Source organism: Diorhabda carinulata, chromosome 12 (assembly GCF_026250575.1).
Source record: "Diorhabda carinulata isolate Delta chromosome 12, icDioCari1.1, whole genome shotgun sequence".
Taxonomy (NCBI): Eukaryota; Metazoa; Arthropoda; class Insecta; order Coleoptera; family Chrysomelidae; genus Diorhabda; species Diorhabda carinulata.
The window spans coordinates 5861568-5885150 of record NC_079471.1 but is presented as its reverse complement, the minus strand read 5'-3'; the positions used below and the strand labels follow the sequence as shown (position 1 = coordinate 5885150).

Sequence of the window (23583 nt, the reverse complement as noted above, 5' to 3'; positions counted from 1 at the left end):
TTAAGCCATGCTAGAGATGTACCTCTGAAACTGTAGCCCTGCAATTGTTGGAGTGTGTTGATGGTTGTTTAGGTTGGAGTAAACATTATTTAGGAGGAAAATTGATGGGTATTGGGAGTGCAATCTCGCCCTTTATGCAAAAGTATACAAATATGATGGGCCAACGTCGAATATAAAGGCTTTCTATTTGTATCATTATTTAATAAACAAAATGAACGTTGGAAACGTTATTGATAAAACATCTTCTGTATTATCTAATTTTTAATATAATTCGTTTCATTAGTATTCAAAAAATAGTTACTGTCATTATTTATTTCACGTGAAAGTCGCTTAAATTGGACCTGCTCCATTTTGCATCGTGTATCGCCATCTAAATCGATGTTAAGAACACGAGCATAACTAAAAGTTTAATAATGTGCCGACGTTCGCAAGCACGATTCCAATTTAACATGGAATATAACAAAGTTAAGGAAGATGAAAGGATAATCGAATTGAATATGACGCATCAAAAAAATAAAAATCAGTTTTACTAGTATAGAATTATTTCGTTTCAAAATGTCTATTCAATTTTATGGTATTAACCTATAATTTTAATTTAATTATCTGGTTGGAATTTAATGCTTATGGGACGACTATACCGAAAGCAATTCCAATTCCCGAAATGTTTCAAGTAGTAAAAATACAATTATCAACATGTTCTACAATCAAACGGGTACTAATTTGAGAAATAACACTCAACATTACCTACATAGTGATTTTTTAGCTAGACAACCTTCGTGGTCATGGAAATTATCCATAAAAATTGTTGACGAAGGTTTATTAACCCAGTAAAATCCCTTCAACTCACACTCCCAGTAACATCCGTCAAAGTTTTCTTTTCTCGGTATTTAGGGTATGGAAGTGCAGTAAAAGATTCTTGTTCAAATTTTATTTTTTTAAAACTCTATCAAGTAAAATATGGAAATAATGTCATTAAAGATCACAATATCAACAACACAAATGAAAATAGTAGATGACAATGATTCGTAAAAGGTAACAAATACAATCAAGGTGATGGATCTACTGAAGCGTAGCTAGAAGATGGAGCTTTCCACCAGATATTCACGCTGCCTAGCGGAAAAACTGTTAAACTAACCCTTTCTACAGACTGATATGGGTTAAATGAAAAGAGGAAACCTTCATATTCGAAATATGCACCGCACTTTCAACACCTCCTTTCGCCATGGATCTGAATAAATAGTAATCTGATGATGCAAAGTCCGGACTAAATGCTGGATGTGGTAAGAGTTCAATACCACCAAGTTCTTCGATCTTTGTGGCGCCTGGATTTGACTATTTTGTAAATCGACCCAAAATAAGTCGAAAATGAAGAATAAAATTTTTCGAAATATCGCTTCGTTTTCGAGATATCGATACTTGAAGTTGGAAAAATTTATTTTTATTTAATATTTGTATAGATCAAGTAAAATATTTAGTAAATAATAAATTGTAACAAATTTGTTAATTATTTTATTGTAATTGTGTTTTTTAAAATTATTTTTACTTGTTTTTAAAGATGAGAACGGTGAAGTTACGTCATCTCGCGTTATTTACTGTTACTTGTTAGCGCTTTTGCCAAGAAAATACAATTGAAATTCAATTGACGATCTCTATTGACAGAATCTTGATTTGCATAAAAAATTAGTTAATTTTTCGATTTAATATTCGTTTGGTGAATTGTTAAAAACGAATAAAGATGCAATTCGATTTCTTGAAGAAGTTGGATTGATTCCTTCGCGTTCTTCACAACCACCAACCTGTTGTGATCTTCCAATGCGCGTTGAGAATTTTGGAGAAATGGGTATGGAGTTATAGCTGAAGTAATCACTTCGCAAACTGATTTTGTACTGGGTGGCGCAGGTAAAACGGTCCAGATTGATTAAACGTTTTTAACGAAGAGAAAATATCATCGGGGCCGGGTTACCGAGCAGATGACAACAACCGTCCTGGGTTTATATTGCAAGGATGATAAAATTGGCTTGTTTTCCAAAGTCAATTCAAAATGCAAGACGAAATTTTGGCCTTACATTGATTCTTCAATATTTCCCTTGTATACTGATAGCGCAAAACAGTACGAAGGAGTTGAATGAATGTTTGGACATGGTACTGTTATTAATCAAATTCATTGAACAGCATTAATGATTTAGAGAATCAAAATAAATTATTGAAAAAATCAATAAAATGTCCAAAGTTATTTCACCAATGCATGGCTGTCTATTTTTATAGAAAAGTGTGTTTGGACATGTACAAGGATGATCTGGGTTCCCAAATCATGCAGTTACTTTTTGATATTAAATTAGTATATCCGGGAGTAGTGGAAGGAAACTTGATAGAAGGTTTAACACTTAAAGAAATTTATCCTCCTTCATTTACATCATCTCAAGAGAAAAAATATCTTTCACCGGTAAAAAAGCCGCGATTAGAAGATTAGGATGATGAAGATGATGATATAGGAACAGCCATTGAAGAAGACACAACCGATCCTGATTACAGAGGTGAGGATGTCTTTAAAGATTCACAAGAATCTTACCCAACAGAAGAGGTTTGGAAGTGACGAGCCGAGGGGTCCTCTTCTTGTTGGAACGATGTGCTATTAGACAATACCTTCTCGTGGTGCACGTCGAATGTAAAAAGTTCGTGAGGATTATTTTAGTTTTATTTTATTATTTTTTTTCTTATGGGGGACTTCGCCGACAATTCTTTATGAATAACATCAAATTATTCATGTATTTATCGTATGTTAAGTTATATATTCATTTTGCTCAGTATCAGGGTAAATAATATAAAAATTAAATAAAAAATCTTTTGTTTATTGAATTACAAGATTTATATTGAATTTGAAGTGATAAAATATTCATTTGAAACGAAGTATTGAACGCCATCTGTTCAATAAAGCGAATTTTGAACTAACGTTTGATTATAACTTTAAGTATCGATATCTCGAAAACGAAGCGAGATATCAAAAAATTTCATTCCTCATTTTCGATTTATTTTGGCCTAATTAAGCCAAATCCGCGGCGCCATGGAAATCGTACTCTCCCCCAAGGAGTTGTTTATGTGACAACTTTTATAAATTTTACCTAATGTTTTTATGATGTATGGTATCTTTAGAAGGTCCAAGGTAGTCAGATAATTGTCGAGTGCTGGTACTGCTGCTTCCCTTGTAATCTCAATATTCCACACAGGTGGACGGTCTACATAGTGTCATATTTAAAATTTTCCAAACAACGAGCATGTCGCCTACAATTTTTGTTCAAAACTTTTTTGGATACTTTCCATGATAATGGAGTTATCGACCGTTCTCATTCACTCACCTTGTATGTATTATGTAGTTTAATTTATTTAAAATAAAGATGTAAAATCATTAGATCAGGGTTGCTAGTCAGGTTAATCGTGAATCCGTATAACTGAGGGATGAATTTTCCATTATATTATAAAAAATGTGTTCAATATAAATATAAAATGCCATATTCAGGCTCGTTATAATAATAGGAACCTAATTATATTAAATTTATTTTAAATTGCGTTTTAAGAACAGACCAAAATATAAAAAGAACGAATGACTTGTCGTTTTCAAAAATAATCGTTTTCTATTAACTCCTAATTTATGTAATAATCCATTATGAAATGTGTGAATCATATTAACAACCGCAGTATAACATCTATGAAATGTGGGTAGTTAAAAGCCTTTCCGAAGGTAAAATACTTACCCTTAGGTCAGGAGGACATTCGTCCATGAGCAGATTACTTAAATTAACTTCCATACTTTTGATAATTTCACACTACATATCACAAATAGTATCACTTTTTAAATTTCACACTCAATTGATCGAGGCGAATTGTGAATCATGCTCAAAATTTTGGCAAAAACTAACGACGTAAAAGAGACGCATCGGCGTCGGCGTTTGAACCTTTGTAATTGATCGTAGACGCGAAGAAACGGCGCCAGAGCGCCGTTCTGACGTCCTTCGTCGATCGCCATGCGCCTTCATGACCCAAAGGAAAATATTAATCCGATGAACTTTTTTTGAGCCATGGCTAACCGCCAATTACTTTTTGCAGTGCATTGCGGATTACGTTGATTGTTGTATTTTATAGAGGATGTATCAAAAATAATGACGTATCCTATGGTTTCAATAAAACATTCAGCCAGCTCTTTGAAATCTTGGTGAAACCACTATTTTGGCTAAAATGCAAAAAAAATTTCTCACGCAAAAATTTCGCCATGGATCTGGATAAATGGTAATCTCACGGTGCTAGATCCGAACTAAATAATGGATGTGGTAGATACTACCAAGTCTTGTTGGAACAGCTTTTGGTTAACTAAACCTGGATAAGTTCTTCGATGAAACCTCATACATTCGCTTCATGTGTCCACTATATACCTCGGTATTTATAGACACTCAACAAGACTTTCCTTTCGAATCGACCTATCTTTGCGACGGGTTCTGGTATACATGTCCTTCGTCTAATAAGTGGTTTTCCATGTTTGAGTTGTTCGGATAAATTCATTTTCCATCGCAAGTAAGATTGAGTCTAATAAAACGATCATTTTTCGGTTGTTTACTTGGATGATTATGTTAGGAGTGGTTCGCTGATGGAGGCGGCAGAATCCTTTGTCACGAAATATTTCCCTTCTTCAAGTAAGAATAAAACGTGAAAAATTGTGGATCCTGTGGATAAATATTAAACCAACAAAACAATATACAGAAACATATAATCAAAACGTAAAATTAAATTTAGTTTCGCGTGCCTAATATCTAAACCCAAGGCAAGAAGTTTGATAGGATGGTGGACGGTAGGTACCTGTGAGTAACATGATGACCCAGTGGATCCTCACTAGCATTTAAACCATGAAACCATCTTAAGAAACCGACAGGTGGCAATCCACCCATATCGGTCGTGTTTAATATCCTGGTAGCCTAGCAAGAAGGTTGATAGGATGGTGGACGGTAGGTACCTGTGAGTAACATAACGACGGTAGCCCCAGCGGATCCTCACTAGCATCTAAACCATGAAACCATCTTAAGAAACCGACAGGTGGCAATCCACCCATATCGGTCGTGTTTAATATCCTGGTAGCCTAGCAAGAAGGTTGATAGGATGGTGGACGGTAGGTACCTGTGAGTAACATAACGACGGTAGCCCCAGCGGATCCTCACTAGCATCTAAACCATGAAACCATCTTAAGAAACCGACAGGTGGCAACCCACCCATATCGGTCGTGTTTAATATCCTGGTAGCCTAGCAAGAAGGTTGATAGGATGGTGGACGGTAGGTACCTGTGAGTAACATAACGACGGTAGTCCCAGCGGATCCTCACTAGCATCTAAACCATGAAACCATCTTAAGAAACCGACAGGTGGCAATCCACCCATATCGGTCGTGTTTAATATCCAGGTAGCCTAGCGAGAATAGAGGAGAGCGCGATTAGTTTATTCATTAAACGAGGGGCCATTTTGCAGTTAGTTGGATACTGGCTTCATTTCACTGCGTCCACGAATCACCCTCCACCATCCACTATTACCATCCAACCTCCTTGTGACGATATAGCATATGCAATATGGAAAGTAAAGGGATGTAGGTATATTGGTTTTTCTTAAAGGTGCTACCAGGTAAATCGGAGAGGATTAAGTTAACTGCATGCCGTTAACGTTATAAAAGAAATGCGACGTAATTTCCAAAAGAAGGAATTTTCTAAGAAGAGCATTGGTCAGTCGGGGGTCGAGGGATTCGGGTGAATGCGTCTGCATATAATCCATCTAATCCTAATCCCGTCATCATCAATTTGGTATATTTTCCTTGTTCCAATATTTATATTACGGTTATTTTAGATTAGATCAAGTTTGTATTTTATAGTGTTTGTGATTTGGTATATAAACAATGGATTAACAACAATGTGAGCTGTTACAAATTTAGATAATCAAATATAAACAGTGTAAAATCGCTTGATGGAATTACATGCCATTGACCTCTTCTAAATCAACCTGATTGTCTACCTTTCCAATTAAATATTAAATAATTTGCATTTTCTACACGTTTTACGATCAGGTTTATTGTTAATAAATCCACGGAGAAAAAAAATCGTGTTGAACTAATTTTCTGTATAATTTGAACGGTTGATCGAATTGATCACTCGTGCGTAAATTGTAGGTGTATATTCGCTTCGTAAAAATATATACGAGGGCTAATGAAACATTCTATCCATCAGTTATTGTAAACATTGAAAACCCTCTATTTTTCCACTTTTCCTTTCTTCTCCTTTGCTATTGTTTTCTTCAGAATCATATCGTAAACTGAGTTCATCGCGTATCGCATATTTTCTACATAAGCGTAATATATTGTGGCCGTCATCTGGCTTCAAATGTCCATTATTCAAAAAAAAAACCTGCTCAAAGAGATTATTCCGAGGTCTAATAAACGGAAAACAAACACGATTCGGCGATTTATTTCCTAAGCTTTACGATAAGTGGATAGAAAGCAATACTTTTCTCCCACACTCGCTTTAATTCAGTTTGAAACCGATGCCTCCTCTTCGATCATTCAGGATTTCGGCAATATCTCTTCGAATATTCATTTCCAGGTAGACAAGAGACTTTACAGAATCCCAAATGAAATAATCCAAAGGGTTTAAACCACCCACACAATCTTGGTAGCTCATTGATTGGATCATTTTGTGAAATTATATATGATTGAAAAACTTCAAAATTAATAGTTATATTTAACATTTTGGAAAAGTGATTCATTAAAGATTTTTAGAAGCGAAAAAAGGTTAATTTTTTCACACACACCTTGAAACATCGTGCGATTTTTATACTCTTTGCAGTTTTATTTAATTAAGTTGAATGGCCAATTATTATGCACCCATTGTTATGTTATCCCATGTTTTATTGTGTGAATTCTGTAGACAACAATAAGAGAAAGAAAATATCAATCAACATAAAAACTATTAACACCTGTACTGTTTATTCAACATTTCTCAGTGAATGAACAGTTAATATTCCATGGGAAAAAATTTGAAATATTTCATAAAATTAATAATTTTATTGCGACGCAAAACTCAATCCGATATATTTTTCAAAACGACTGAGTTGTCTACTATAATAAAATAAATCGAAGCAGCAAGTTCAAACTTGTAAGAGTGTAGAACCTGTTTCACGAAGAAAATGTAATCACTTTCAACACAATTGTTAATGTTAATTGTTTTCTTCTGATGACTATTGACGTCGATCCACTTCAATTCATGCCATTTCAGGTCACTCGGCGTCTACTTTTGTCAGATATTGTCGATTAACAATCCATTGAGGACGATTGTCACTTGATGTTGATTGACGACTTCTGATGACTATTGACGTCGATCCTCTTCAATTCATGCCATTTCAGGTCACTCGGCGTCTACTTTTGTCATATCTGGTCGATTAACATCTATTGAGGTCGATTGGTAATGTTAATTGATATCTTCTGATGACTATTGACATCGATCCTCTTCAATTCACGTCATTTCAGGTCACTCGGCGTCTACTTTTGTCAGATATTGTCGATTAACAATCCATTGAGGTCGATTGTCACTTGATGTTGATTGACGACTTCTGATGACTATTGACGTCGATCCTCTTCAATTCATGCCATTTCAGGTCACTCGGCGTCTACTTTTGTCATATCTGGTCGATTAACATCTATTGAGGTCGATTGGTAATGTTAATTGATATCTTCTGATGACTATTGACGTCGATCCTCTTCAATTCACGTCATTTCAGGTCACTCGGCGTCTACTTTTGTCAGATATTGTCGATTAACAATCCATTGAGGTCGATTGACGACTTCTGATGACTATTCATGTCGATTCACTTCAATTCATACCGTTTTGGGTCAATTGGCGTCTACTTTTGTCAGATAATGTCGATTTATAATCCATTGCAGCCGATTGAGGTCGATTATCACTTCTGTTAATCGATGTCTTCTGATGATTATTGATGTCGATTCACATCAATTCATGCCATTTCAGGTCACTCGGCGTCTACTTTTATCATATATTGTCGATTAACAATCAATTGAGGTCGATTGTTAGTGTTAATTGATATCTTCTGATGACTATTGACGTCGATTGAGGTCGACTCACATAAATTTAGGTGAATTGGCATCTACTTTTGTCATATCTGGTCGATTAACATCTATTGAGGTCGATTGTTAGTGTTAATTGATATCTTCTGATGACTATTGACGTCGATCCTCTTCAATTCACGTCATTTCAAGTCACTCGGCGTCTACTTTTGTCAGATATTGTCGATTAACAATCCATTTATGTCGATTGTCACTTGATGTTGATTGACGATTTCTGATGACTATTAATGTCGATTTACTTCAATTCGTACCGTTTTGAGTCAATTGGCGTCTACTTTTGTCAGATAATGTCGATTTATAATCTATTGCAGACAATTGAGGTCGATTATCACTTCTGTTAATTGATATCTTCTGATGACTATTGACGTCGATTGAGGTCGACTCACATAAATTCAGGTGAATTGGCATCTACTTTTGTCAGATATTGTCTATCAACATCTATTGAAACCGATTGAGGTGGATTGTCACTTTATATTAATTGATGTCTTCTGACGTCTATATGGAATTTGTAATGGTATCAAAATGCATTTTAATATTCTAACACTGTTAAAAATATTTTTAACGCGCTATACGATGGCTTTTAACATTGTTGGCTGTCATTAAACGTGTCACTTTAAATGACAGTTGTACAAAAAGATTTTTGCGACTCTATATGAGGCCAACAACTCATGTACTGCACTACTTAATTATATAAATTATTTTTGTTTCATAGGTCGGAAACTTTTCAGACAACACTCGTATTTTGATATTTCGAAAGCCAGTAGATTATTATTAAAAAAAAATGAACGTCATTCTGGTAATAGCTATTCTAAAAGATGGAATATTAATGTATTCCTTACCGATCCACTCTGATAATACTTTTACTTTTATAAAAGATGAGTAACTTAATGAACGACATGCTGAAACTAGGTAATTTATTCGACGGTATAAAAACAAAGCATCTATCAAAAAAGGAAGCGAATCCGTTCATTTATTTATATTAAAAACAAAACCGCTTTCATCGCATTCATATGCAATGGAGTTTCGCCCAGAAAGAGAAAACAATCACTCTTCTGATCAAACGTGTATGTGAGATGTAAAAAAGATACATCAATCAAAATTATCAGATGTATATTTTATCTATTTCAATAATGAGAAACCGTAACTAGTACTGGTTTAGTTAACGAAATTTTTAGTTTCGCCACTTTCGCTTATGTGGGAGATACAATGATAATAATAAAACGATTTTTCTATGATTGTTTAACAATATTTTTATGTTTTTGTCATCAGATGCCGAAAACACGCTTACACAAGTCAAAACTCGTGTTTGAATATCAAGAGTCGCAAGATTATCATCAAAATGTTATTGCTTCAGCTCATAGGTACTGCAGATCCTGAGCTCTTAGCCTAATAGAAAAAGAAAAGTCATAAAAAAAAGGGAAACTTTGAATATTTTTCAATATATTCTCCCTTTATTTCCACACACTTTTCAGAACGTCTGACTGAAGCTTTTATGATGCGTACGTTTATTTTATTGTTGCTGTTAAATCTTTCACCCCTCAACTTTGCAAACAAAAAATAGTCGGACGGAGCATGATCAGAGCTGTATGGTGGGTGTCTCCACATTCGTGTACAGCCTTGGAAAGCTAAGCAGCGTGGACTGGAACATTGTCATGAAGCAAGCGCCCACGTTGACTGATTTTGCCGCGCCTTTTTTTGATAATTTTTTGACGCAACTGCCTTAGTAAGTCGAGAGTCATAGGGCGCAATTAAGTTTGTATTTGATACCCGAAAATCAATAAAAAGGTTATACTCGCAGTCCCAAAATATTACAGCGCTAACTTTTTTGGTGCTATTCGTGATCTTTGCTTTTTTGGCACGGACTCTCCTTTCCGATGCCACTTCATAGATGTCGGATCGTAGTAAAAAACCATAATTTTATCGCCTGGTCATTCATTCTTGATCCTCGCGGTAAAGCTCTAAAAATCGCTCACAGTATTCTACTCGGCGCTGCTTTTGCACTGCGCTCAGAGTTAGAGGCACCCATCCTGCGCTAATTTTTCGTATTTAAATGCTCTTGTAGCATCCTTGAAACACTTGTTTTGGAGATGCCAGTCTTTTGCCGCGCACTTAGAACCATTTCTAGTCATCGTCCCCGGATCTTCCGCATATGGGTCATCTTCTAATGATTCTCCTCCCCAACGAAACAGCTTAGACCAATTTATATGGATGAAAATGATGGACATTTTTAAAAACAATTGTCTAAGTGGTCGTTCGAGCGCTACGATAATAAAATGGATCGAAGCAGCAACTTGAAACTTAAATCTTCTTGAGATTTGTCACTGACGCATTTTCTATATGAGGCGAAGAGCTCCAGCAGAAAATGGAAGAGCAATTAATTGTAGAAGTACGAAAATACCAACATTCGCAGTAAGAATGATCGTGATCAAAGAAAACTACAAGAGGCTTAGCAGGAGATAGGTTGAAAAATAATTGATTTCATTTCAAATAAATCATTAAGTACATCAAATTTCTTCTTGATTGCCTTTATATATACCTTTCAGCATGAGTTCTTTCAGGCCACCTCTTCATTCAACCATGTTTTCTCTTTGAGTAGGTGCTCTATTACAATGACAGAATTATATACCCGTAGCTGCAACTGCTGCTAAACAAGGAGCCTTTATATTTCATTTAAGATCGATAGGGAGTCGTCTTTCCCATTGTGGTCATAGTAATGGTTGTATTAGAGGATTGTCATGTCCCTCTAGTCGTTCATGATATTTGCTGCTATGCTTTTGGATTTGTTCTGTGATGTACAGAATGCAAAGATCTTTACTGGGACAACCCCAAAGATAGTCAATTTAGATTTTCTTCCTAGTAACCATTATATCTCTTGAAAGTTACTTTTAGTTGTTTGAGCCATAAAGCATTAAATAAGTAGGTGGGTATTACGATATTGTTTTAAAGGGTTCTTTCAGCATTGTTGCGCTTACTTGGCCAGTTCTTGGCGATTTTGTGTTATTTAAATGGAATATAAAATAAAAAAAATTTGGGTTTCGGGATATGTAACACATAAATATTTCATCAACTCACCTGTATTTTCTGATGTTTCTGCATTTTTGTCGGTCTATTTTGAGATACCGCTGCTGACGCTGCGAGGGCCCCAGCGGCCTTACGAGACATACATTGCCCCATCGGACGTATGGAGCTCGCCCGATATTTTTCCTTCAAAACAGAAAATGTATATTAAAAAATCTTATTATAGGAACAAATAATAAGGAAATGGTTTCCCAAATCCACCACCGAACTCAAGCAGCCAAGAACTAAAGTGTTATATGATTATCATGAGAAATATTAGGACTTTTCGGAAATTATGATCGGGTTAACTCGATCGATAAAGTTATTGAGAGTAAGAGAGAGATTCGTTGGGTATATTGGAATTGGCCCTGATAGAGGAGTTGTTTCTCTTCAGGGCCTGAGTTGTGGTGATAGGTTTGTAATCGTGCTATTCCAGGCCAAAAAAAGAGAAAAAAACGGACCAAACGTGGCTCGAAGAAGAAAGGAAAGCTTCAGTCTAAAAAAACGGTTCTTCCCAGTTTGGGGATATATTTTGTAATTTTTTATTGTTATTTGCTTTTTTGTTCTCTTTAATGTAATTGGAGGCGGGCATTATTCCCTATTGTAGGTCATTTGACTGGTGAATCAGGTTACAAAGAAACCGCAGAAAACCTGCAACACCGACGATAAAGTTACTGAGATAGATTTGTGATTTTTATACTTTTTGGCATCCTACTAGCGTGGTCTTGGTCCCTTTGCGATTAGTTTACCTCAAGATCATTTTACTGAACGATGCCCCTACCCCCGCCCAACCGTTAACGAATAAAGTTTCAACTACTAGTTTGTGTTCTGGATCAGACTGCCACCGCGTTCCATCTTTTTCAAAAAGAATATTTTCAAACGATTCCCATTCAAAATTCGCATCGGAATCAATCTCATTTTCTACTATAGCGTTTGGCTCAACATCCGAAATTTCCAATCCACCCTCTTCAACCAAAGGAATATAATCGTGTTCATTATCAGAAACAACAAACACACACACATACACGCTCGCGCGTGATGAATCCCGTCCCTCTAAGCCCGGATAAATCCTCGGATGGGTGCGAAGAAGGATATTCCACCACCCCCTGTCATTTTGACAGGTCCTCATCCTCGTTTGCGTCACAGTTTCGCGAGTAGACTCCTTCCTCTCGTTTGAATTCTATGGGCGATTCTGGGAGGTGTTATCTTTTTATTAAGAGGTCTTAATGTGTGTTTGTGTTTTTTCGCTGTCTCGGGTGAACCATTTCCAGCCTTCTTCGGCAAGAAAAGGTCTAATCCGAGTGGTCCTTCGCCTTCTTTACAACTGTCCCCGAGGTATAACTCGGCACTTGCTTATGAAGTGTCGAATTTACCGTGTCGGAGGGTGGTTGATTCATTGTTTAGCTTAACTAAAATAATAATTTCAAAATGTGAGTAACGTTAAAACAGACCTTGATTGAACTGTATGAAGGTACCTGATATTCATACTACTAGTTTATCTTCAGTCTCTGACGACGATAACTTGGTTATCGAAACGCGCTCCAGTGTATTTGAGAGTGTTGGTGTAGTGGTGGTGTAAAGAGTGTTTTCAGTACGTCTAATTTAATCAGTATAAAACTATTAAATAAAATATATAATTTATTTATACTACGCAAAATGTGACAATCCCAATTGAGATGGATAACTATGAACGTCCTGTGTACACAACAGTGGAACCAAATTACCATGAGGCGTAGACCCGGCTTAAGCTAATGAAAAATGTGCTCCCATAACCAAGTAAAATAGTAGAGAAAAATGATGTTGAAACCCGCAACCGATGCAAAATAAATCAAATAATACTCACAATGATTTTGTTGTTTCGTACAACAAAATCGAACGCCCAAATGAAAATTGAGAATCTGTACACAAAAAAAATTAAATTAACACCAAAAATATGTAGATGAAATAAATTATATCAATGCTTCTAAATGTTCTTGATTTTAGGTCTTTAAAAATTAACTTTTTTTTAATAATTTTTGAAAGAAAGATAAAATTGACGTATCGACTTATTTCAGTCTTTTTCAATAGTTATTTGTATGCCAAGGACTGAAAGTGCTACTTTGTTGGACGAGTCTGAAGCAGACGAGTAGTATTTCAGCCGCGGCGTACCCAACATTTTTCATAAGACGCATAAGATCCATAACTTTTTCAATTACACTGAGGAAAGAAAATAAATAATAGAGAATATAAACATTTTATTTATTGAACAATATATTTGTACTTAATGATATTTGCAATGTCAATATTAATTTATTAATTATTTGCAAAAAGTAATGTTGATTGTAATCATCGAAGTGAAACTGTCAACTGTCAACATTAAAGTGGCTAGAGTCACATTTAAGGAAGTTAAAGTTGTCTACTCCAGAGCGTCCCGAAAGTGTTGCGCAGTACGGAACTGTCAACTGTCACTACATGGAACAGTCAAAACGCAACATTCGTTATGTAAATGAATACGGGACGAACAACTTTCAGATGACGTCGTCTAAAAAATATTTTGATAAAAACTTAAAAGTCGAAACGTCAATTTTATTTTTCTTTTAAAAATTATTTAAAAAAAAATAGTTTTAAAACAGAAGAGACTTAAAATCAAAAACATTTAGAAGCATTAATATATCAAAAGGTCCAAGAAATAAGAAATTAACGAAATAAATAATATCTATTGTAACATAACAAAATAGGTCTTACAAACAACCGGAACATTCGGGAGTGAGTAGATGACATGAAAATAATGCTGTGATACAAAAAAATTCTCATACGACCCCTCGTTTCCGAGTTCTAGGCATTTAAAGTTGCGAAATCAGAACTTATATCTAAGTATATTTTCTAAATTATACATTCGAACATCATGAATTTTTATTACGAATGTCCATGTTGTGTTTGACGGAATAAATAATTCTACACTACTATCTTAATACCAGGGGCGACTCATGCCCAATGGTTATCAATCCGTAACTTTTACAGGGACAACCTGTACAATCTAGAGATAGCGAAAATGAATTTTTCTATCGATTTTTTAAGGGTTTAGGAGATCTAAATTTAAATGCTTTAAAACTTAGAAACGAGGGGTCTTACGAGAATTTTTACTACTCACTCCTGAATTTTGTTCTTCAAGTCTCGGAATACCCTGTATTATATAGAATATGTGTACCAGAATAAAAATGATGGGCTTCAGCATGTCAAATAAATAAAGACGCTTTGAAAAGGATTAACCTACTCTACAATATAATAAAAGTTTTAAAGCAGGTACCTGTCACTTAAAGTACAAAAATCATTTACTTTCACGACATAAATCGTTGTAAGTACTTGTAGGTGTAAAAGTTAGAGATATTGTTCATGTCGGTTTTAATAACGTTGGTACTCCTATTAAGAAGAGAATGTAAATTTTAAAGCTATAACATTTATGGTACACAGAATTGCCAATAACACAACGCCTGAATGTTAGGAATTTATATTCGAAAGATCAAGAATTTATTTAATTTGTATTGGAGAGCATTGGAGAAAGGAAAAAAATGTTCTTGTAGGTACCTATTATATAAATATAATATAAATTACTTCAACTATAGTTTAATGCATAAGTTTTAGAAAAAATTATGAAAATATATTCAAAAATACTAAATTGAGCTTTAAAAACTACAAAAATATTTAGTTAATTTCAAATCTATTATATTAAAATACCACCCCTTAATGTGTAATCAATCAAAACAAAAAATCTCTATTGAATGACTTTAGACACACTCTAAATATCAAGAATAATGAATATTAGCTGTGATATGTTGCGTGGTTTTTACCTGAAAGGAAAATATATAAAAAACCCGTTTTCCCCGGAAAATTCTTAAAAATATTTTCCCCCCCTAAAATAGTTTTGTCAAAATAATACTTTGTGTAATCTAAATGGTCTGGGCGGACCCTCTGGTTGCCCTAACCACATCGGACATAGGATGTTTACCATTACTTGAAATTGAGGTTAGGCGTAATCATTATGGTCTTTTTGGTGTTAGGACTGTTAAAAAAATATAACGCAACGCAAAAAAGCAAATATTTGGAATTGGTGGAAGGTAAATGAGGACAAATCTGTCTTAAGTAGATGTTACGAAAAACACTATTTTTCAAATCGAGTAAAATGACTTGTCTTATGAGGAAAAGTGTTTCAAGTCTCTAAGTGAAATGAAAAAATGCTAAAATTTGAAATCAACATCATCACATGCTGATTATCGCAAAAAACCGACACCATGACCTTGCCTGCAGATGGAACGACCTTTGCCCTTTCAGTCCATTGTTTTTTTGTTTTGGGTGTGAAGTGATGGACCCACGTGTCGTTCATGGTTATAACCATCGCAAAAATTCGACTTTATTTCTGTGAAACATTGCCAAACACTCGATGGAAACATCTTCACGCCGCTGTTTTGTTCCATTGTGAGCAACGCGGCAACCATCTCGCGCACAGCTTTCTCATGTCAAAATTTTCAGTTAATATGCGATGTACCGCACTTTTTGAAATGCCTACAATGTCTGCTAGCTCGTGCACTTTCGTCGACGATCATCCAGTACCCCTTGTTCATGTACGGAATGCCTTATTCAGTAAGGTAAACACACAAAAAAATATAAACATTACTTTGAAAATGTCAGTCAAAACTCGTTGGTTTTCGTGACATCCATCTCTTCGTGCTGAGAAACTTATCTTGATTATACAACTCATAGTAGATTTGATTAAAAAATTTGAGGTTAACGACTGCCTACTTCACCAAGTGCATTGTGCCTTCAATACTCTGGAGAAAGCATTGAAGCTTCTGTTACATGAATCCCCACTCTCAAAAGCAGAGGAGAATCTAATTGTACAGAAAATTGAAGAACGGAAGTCCATGGTTTTGGGACCAATACATTTAGCTGCTTCACCGTTAGATCCCTTAAATTAAGGCATTCATTTAACTGCGGAAAAGCATGTGTATGCCTTGGAAACTTGCTGAAGATATGAATATTAATGTTTCAGTTTCGAGCGAGCAAAATATGGTATATGTGGTAGAAAATATATCTAGGCTTCTGTGGCCTCTGTGTCACCAATAGGACAGTGGAAAGTTATCCTACGAAATATGCAGATTTAGAAGTTGCACTTTGCATTTTATCAATTCCTGTAAGTTACAAGGCGACATAGAGATCCTTTAGTACGTATAGGTGGATTCACAATAAAAGAAAATACCTTTTAATAAATGAAAGGGTCGGTAAAATAACCTTTATTTCCCATAACTGGAAGCTTCTACAAAATAAGGAATAACAAGAAGCACCAAATGAAGATGAAGATAAAAGTTGTGTGACAACACCAGAACTCAATTCCGGTGCCTCTACTACTAAGGATGTAGGATACTCGGAAGAGTTAAAAACAGAAGAAGAAAGTGAAATGAAAATTGGTACTGCATTAATGGATGCAACGTCTTTTTCTGCTTCTGATTAGGAAGATGACAGATTTTTTCATAGTCAATGTTGTTTTAAAGAAATACATACAGAGAAGATCCCATTTAACAAACGAAAAGGCCGGTAAAATAACCTTTCTTTCCCATAAATGGAAGCTTTTACAAAACAGGGAGAAGAAGCAACACCAAATGAAGATGAAGATGAAAGTTTTGTGACAACATCAGGACCCAATGCCGGCGCCTCTACTACTATGGATATAGGATACCCGGACGAGTTAGAAACAGAAGAAGAAATTGAATGATAGCCAATGTTGTTTCAAAAAAATACATAACTTTTTCATGAAGTAATAAGTTCCTCCAGTCCATATTTTTCATCAGTTTTACTTCAAATAAAATGAATCTTCTAAAACAATGGAAAAACAATTTTCAATCAGAACACAAAGATTTTTTTCTGGGAAAAAACCCACAAAATAGTTTCCGGGAATTTACCCGTCACTAGTCATTACGTTATATATCTGGGCTATTCTCTTTCAACTTCAGGATAGCAATGAAATACCTTGCATAGTAGTAACTGGTGCATTGAATATACTAAATTTCGTTTTCCATTGTATACAACTTCATAAATTTAGTTAACCTCAATGGTACGTAGATAAAAATTTGGCTTATATCCTGTCAATTAAACATGATGAAATAAAAATGTAGGAGAATGATTATAACAGTGTTCTAAGAAAAAGTAAAAACAGTTATGAATGACGACAACACAATGACTACATTTTGTGAATAGCACGCAATAATATTTTAGTGAGTAGTTAACATTAACCCCGATTAATAATTTAATTTGGTACAGTTATTAGTTATTACTTTGTTTTATATAAAAACAATATTAGTAAACATTACAACACAAAAAATATTTAATGAAATATAATCAATTAAAAGGTTAGATACTATGGACTTGTAGTTAGCACCCCATAACTTACCATAATAATCTAGTTTTTTACTTTTAATTTCGTCACTAAAAAGTTTTATGTTTGTATAGAAATCGGGGTGAATGGTCAACTGCAAATAAAAATATACTTCAAAAACTAAAACTTTAGAACCATAAGCGAAATATTATAATTTATATTAAATTATCCAAGAATCTCCAAATATTTGCCTAGAATCTTGTTGCAATGTAAGAAAATGTTTAAATAGAGAAGAGTTTTCAAAGAAGGAAGAAACTGAAAGAGAGTACCCGGTGGGTGTTTTGTCACTGAAGATCACTCTAAAAAGTCTTTTAAGTAGTACTATATCCAATAAGTATTTGCTTTCTCAAATAACACCTGATAGGATTAGGTCGAGCAGAAACACATGAGTGTATATCCTTTAGGAACAGAAGGATGGAATTTCACTTCACCAAATTCTAAAATGCTTTGCCATTACCGTATATAATAATTTTGTGATTATTTGAGGCGCTTAGAATCAAAATCCGCCAAGTAAATCTCAAGAAATTTTCAGAAAAGTGGAAAAAACTGCCACAAACACAAACCAATCGTAGGAAATTAATTTTTTTACCAAAATATCAATAATTTTTACTTTATAACAAAGACAATGTATGATCGAGATTCCCAAAATATTTTCATAAATATTTAGAAAAAAATGTTTGGACTTGTGGGATTTTGATACTAAGATTTGGATTTGGGGGATTTGAAAAAAAAATAAACTTAGGCTGCAAAAACTTCAATTATTACAAAAATTACAAAGTATCATAAAATTAAATTTAATGTTTTTTAAAAATTAAACAATGTCTTTATTGTTAAATTAGATCACACTATATCTGTATCAATTTCCTCATCGACAATAATGTTTTTATCTTCTGCATAGTTGAGATCTTCAGCTTCATTGTTAAGACCTTTGGCTTCTTGCTTTTCCAAATCTCTATAAAATTTCAGCGTCTCTTGGTTTCTCCACCTTTGTCCAAAGTGCTTTGTTAGGAGTTTCGCAACATCCTTCATTTTGCAGAATAAAGCTAACCTCCTTGTCGATGGCTTTTGGATTTATTTGAGACATATTAAACTTTGGTTTGGGACAAATTTTGCTTGACAAGTTTCAGTTCTATAAAAGACCACACCCTGAAACAGAATGTTATTTTTCTTCTTGTTCTTTTTTAGCATAATCCCCAGAACTTCTTCATACTTTTCTGGCTTAAGAATAGTGTCCTTCTTTTTCAAATCTTTTTCAATCAATCCAAACACCCTGTAGAAAATGAAGCATTTAGGGTAAACAACAATGTGACGGAACTAGGCGCTCCTCCTATTGGCCGATTTGGAATAGGAGGATTTTGAAACTGAAAATGGTGTAACTGCAAATAGACTTGGCGACTAAACCTCAACTCTGGCCTCAAAATACACTACGGTGCGGCGGGATTTGCTACAAAATAACAGTTGTACTGAATTCGGCTTGGAACAATCTATAAGAAACAATATCGAACTGAACTTCGAAAAAATATGGACTTGGCGGTTTTTGATTCTAGTGACCTCATTTGTCTTGATTTTATGTCTTCTTGGATGAAATTTTTTTAATGGATAAAATCTTGACGTTTCGACTCGATTGGGTCTTCATCAAAATATAATATTCTAATAAAGATCAAAATAGGTCTGAACATCAGATTTTATCCATTTAAAAAAATCAACCAAAGAATCAATTTAAAAGAAAATCAATCTGAAATCAAGACAACTCATCATAAATTATATATAAGAAGGTGTAAGAAGTAAAAAATTGAAGAAAAAAATATATAATCATAGACCCTTGTGTACCTTTTGTGGGTGTGTGTGTGTCTTTTCTTTCTCTCGTAAAATAGTGACAATTGTGTTTTCCCAAGATTTTGCTGGTAAATACTGCTAAATACTTTTTGCTGGTCTATTGCTTTTCATTCGATAAAAGTGTCCAAACCATCTAAATTTTCCAATTGTTACTATCATAGATTCTACATTGACGTCTTCTCTTATCATTATGTTTCTTATTTAATATTTTCTGATGACACCTTCGACTCTACATAAGTACTTGATTTCAGCTACTCGAATTTTGCTTTTGAGTGAGTTTTCGCTAGCAAAAGGACAATTCGAAATATTGGTTCTTACACATTCATATTGGTGTTTTTTCTTCCCAGAAAATTTCTGTTCAAAGCATAATAAAGTCTGATTGTTGCACTGTTTCTTTTATTCACCTCTTGTTCTTGATTAAAATTCCACTTCACCTATTTCTAGAATGCTTTGCTATTACAAACATACACAAGAACTAAATGGGGTGTGCAGATCCAACCTTTTTCAATGATGTGCAATTAAAACTCTGGAACTGGATAGTGAGCCATACATGTTAAAAATAGCTTTGATAGGGGGGCATAATAAAAACATATTGTAGTACAATATCTGTGTCTTGAATATAATTTTATGTTTTCATATTATTGATATTGGCAATGTGAATAATGTACTATAGGCATTTCAGTTGTTTCATTTATAAATTAAGCAACAGAATAAATAATGTCCTTGCATTATGATGAAACAATGTCAACAGGCTATATATAATACTTTATTAATAGCTCAAAAGGCATGAATATAGTTTCAAAATGTATTTTGAGTTGATAGAGTCTTCATTAAATGGCTCTTGCCATATTCATGTTTATTAATACTTCAAAAAGTAATGTTATCTTGCTGACAACGTTTCAATTTATTTTTACATAAAATTCTGTCACCTGTATTTCCATTAAAATTAGATATTCTAAGTATATCAAAATTAAAGTTCAACTCATCATACAGCGCCTTTTCTATACAAATTTTTTGGACTATTTTTAGATGATAAGCACTCACAACTAGATGCTTTCTAGAAGACGACGTATAAATATTTTTCATAAAATTTCGGAACGGGGGTATTAATGTTTAAGTATAATTTAAGTAAATCATTAAAAATGAACTACTACCTTTTATATTTAAAACATACAACAATATCAAAATGAGATATTCAACCTTGACATTAAGATTAAATAAAGTAATTTGACAGATCAAGATAAATAACACAATGTATTTGTTTTAAACAATCCAGGTTCATGTTCTTATTTAGTTAAAAAAGTATGATAAAAACAAGCGCTATTTCCGCAGATATTTCACAAATCATTCACATGGTAATAAATTCCAATAAATCAGTTGATAATTATTGACAATTTGAACAAAACAAAAACAGGTTGCCGGATTAAGCAACTAGATATTGAAGTTAAAAATAAATGAATAGAATAGAAAAAGGAAATTATGTACCTCTTCCAGTTTGATTGAGAGATTGAAAACACACAAAAGACATAGTCACATAAACACTTTAAATCATTTTATTACATCTAGTTTCATTTACGAACACCTGTAAAACGCGAAAGCCGTACCGCGTTCACTCAACTTTTAACCAGAGTGTTTTAAACCCATAAACGATCTGATGGTATTATGGGCTAGTCCATGCACAATACTACACAGTAAAAGTAGTATACATTTGTTATATTCCCTCCATGTTCATAAATCAGTTTGGTATTGTTGTCCAGCTAACTCGCTAGCGATGTTATAACTGTATGAACTTTGAATGAAAAATTGATCGACTACATTTTACACGTTTTCCATAGTCGATAAATTTTTGTGTTGGTAAGCCCGAGGTGTTCAACTATCCTATAAAAGATGACACCACCACATGGAATGTTTACTTTGACTATTAATGTAGAGATGGCACCACAAGCTATTTTATTTATTTAAACAATACATATTGTAATGTGTAAATAACGGACCCAAAAAAGTATATATATTTTTCAAGTCTTATTTTTGGAATCGTTTTGTAATGTTAGAAAATAAATTGATATTATTAAAGCTATGAAAATGAAAAATAGTCTATATTATGATAATTCACATTTACTTAATGACATTATCGAAATGGGTTGCAAAGTTCAAAGTTTATACAAAGATATATGATAAAATAGAAATTTTTAATGTAAACTTGATATTCTGTTATTAAAAATAGTTCTGGAAATTACTCGAATTTATAATCATGTTTTATTTGAATGATATTAAATAATTTTCAACAGAAAATACTGCAAAAGACGTTTATGTTTTCCTGAAATGTAGTAAAGTAACTTGAGTAAAAGTATATTAATTGAATATTGAAATTACGGAGGTGATTAGTTCAATAAAATGATTACGGGTATTTTCTATGACAAAATTTCCTCTGCTCTTATTGTCCTCAAATTTAACTATAGATATAAACTCGAAATTTTGTAAACTTATATTAAAAAATTTTTAGAAGCAACATAATTTTTGATTTCTACCCAAACAAGCTTCAAACGGATTTAGATCACAATATATATTTTTATTGTATAGTAATTTGTGTTGCCTATGTGGTGCAGCTGTGGCTCTAAGACGGTTTCATTGGTCAGAGAAGTCATGGTGATCATTTTTTGAGACAGTCATGAGATTGTGATGATCATTTATTTTCAAAGAGGTAAAACAATAAAACAGAAAAGTATGTGCTTTTCTATCAAGACCATGCATCTTTTCACATTCCGACTATCATCCAGACTAAAATTCTTAACTTACACTTCGAATTGGTTGACCACCCACCATGGATCCCAGCGTTTGTTTTTGTGTCATAACCTTAAAGTTTCAATGACAGGGAAGAGGTTAGGTTTGTTCTTGGTAGCTGCATTGGAACTGGACCAGTACAGGCCAGTTCATGAGTGTATAGAATTAGTTGGATGTGAAATATCATGAGGTAACAGTACTGCTCTGGTCCAAAATATTGAGCCGTTTTTTACGTGGAAAGCAAGCATAAGACGGTAACCTTATTACACTCGAGTAATTCGAGTGGTGCCTGCCCTGGAGATCCCTGTAGATATTGATCTTCTGTAGGTTGTAATGTTCGGGAAAGACGGCCTTGGTAGCTTATTCTACAGGTTTGCATTTCTCCAAAAGAAGGAGTACCGATAAATTGACGTTCTGGGTGTGTACAGGCGAATTTGGTGTTCATGAGCTACGTCTGCTTGTCGAGTAGGTCTTACACTGTTTTAGGTGGGAATATGTTATGCAGGTCGGAAGAGTATCTGCCATGATAGTATCGGTAAAACAGTAAAACAGAGTCAGGTCAGCGAAGATTTCTTTTATGCTATTTGTGGCAAGGTTATCTGATTCCCCATTGTCTGGTACACCCAAAATCGTAAGATAAAGAGGCCCAAAATAATATTAATTCTTCCAGTCATTTGAAAGTAATGCTTTCCTAGCATAGGACGTTATCTTGGAAAGTTTGATGAATATGCAACCGATTCAAAAGCATGTTATCTTCAAAAATTAATAAACGCAACATCTTGTGCGACATTTGAAATTTCCGTTCCTCCAGACCCAACCTTTCGGTGCAAGGTCCGTTCTTGTTCCCATCGCTCCTTCATTCTGGTTACGGTACTCGCATTAGGACCTTGATTAGTTGCCAGTATTCTGATAGACCAGTTATCTTCCAATTTGGCGATAATGACAGCTTTCTGAATTTTAGTTAAGTGAGGAAGTATTTAGAGTACACTTTTACTTGAATTGAACTCAAATTAATTATTGAATTATCTGTCACTGTCGGGTGACAGTGATTTACGTAGGCAAAATGTAAGTGTGTGCTTTTTCAATGAACAGAAGTTTATTCTATAGTGTTACAATTTAACAACTGGTGTTGTCCGATTAAGAGGAGACCGTTATTAGAAAGTTTTATTGAAAATATTACATCGGTTACATAATATTTTATTCGAACGTTATATCAAAATACCATGTATACTTTAAAAAAATATATTACAGTATATTTATATACACTTATATAAAACTTTAAAATATATAAAGTATTATACAAAATTTATTACAAAAATCTAATCTACAAATATTGAATTAGA

The 23583-nt window shown here is 34.0% G+C and overlaps 1 protein-coding gene across 10 annotated transcripts in view; it reads right to left on the bottom strand.

The window, feature by feature from the left end:
* LOC130899954 (uncharacterized) overlaps positions 1–21147 on the bottom strand; it is a 78492-nt gene extending 57345 nt beyond the window's left edge. For 4 of the 10 annotated variants that reach the window (XM_057810173.1, XM_057810174.1, XM_057810165.1 and 1 more), the window contains exons 1-3: positions 20945–21141; positions 17639–17717; positions 11233–11364 (exon numbers count right to left, since the gene is read on the bottom strand). In XM_057810173.1, coding sequence (XP_057666156.1) covers positions 11233–11364; positions 17639–17641 — 135 coding nt within the window. In that variant the 5' untranslated portion in view covers positions 17642–17717; positions 20945–21141. Of the gene's footprint in view, positions 1–3749; positions 3957–11232; positions 11365–13060; positions 13116–17638; positions 17718–20944 lie in introns of those variants that run through there. The other 6 variants (XM_057810164.1, XM_057810166.1, XM_057810170.1 and 3 more) reach the window with 5 other exon arrangements.
* Positions 21148–23583: the final 2436 nt, after the last annotated feature.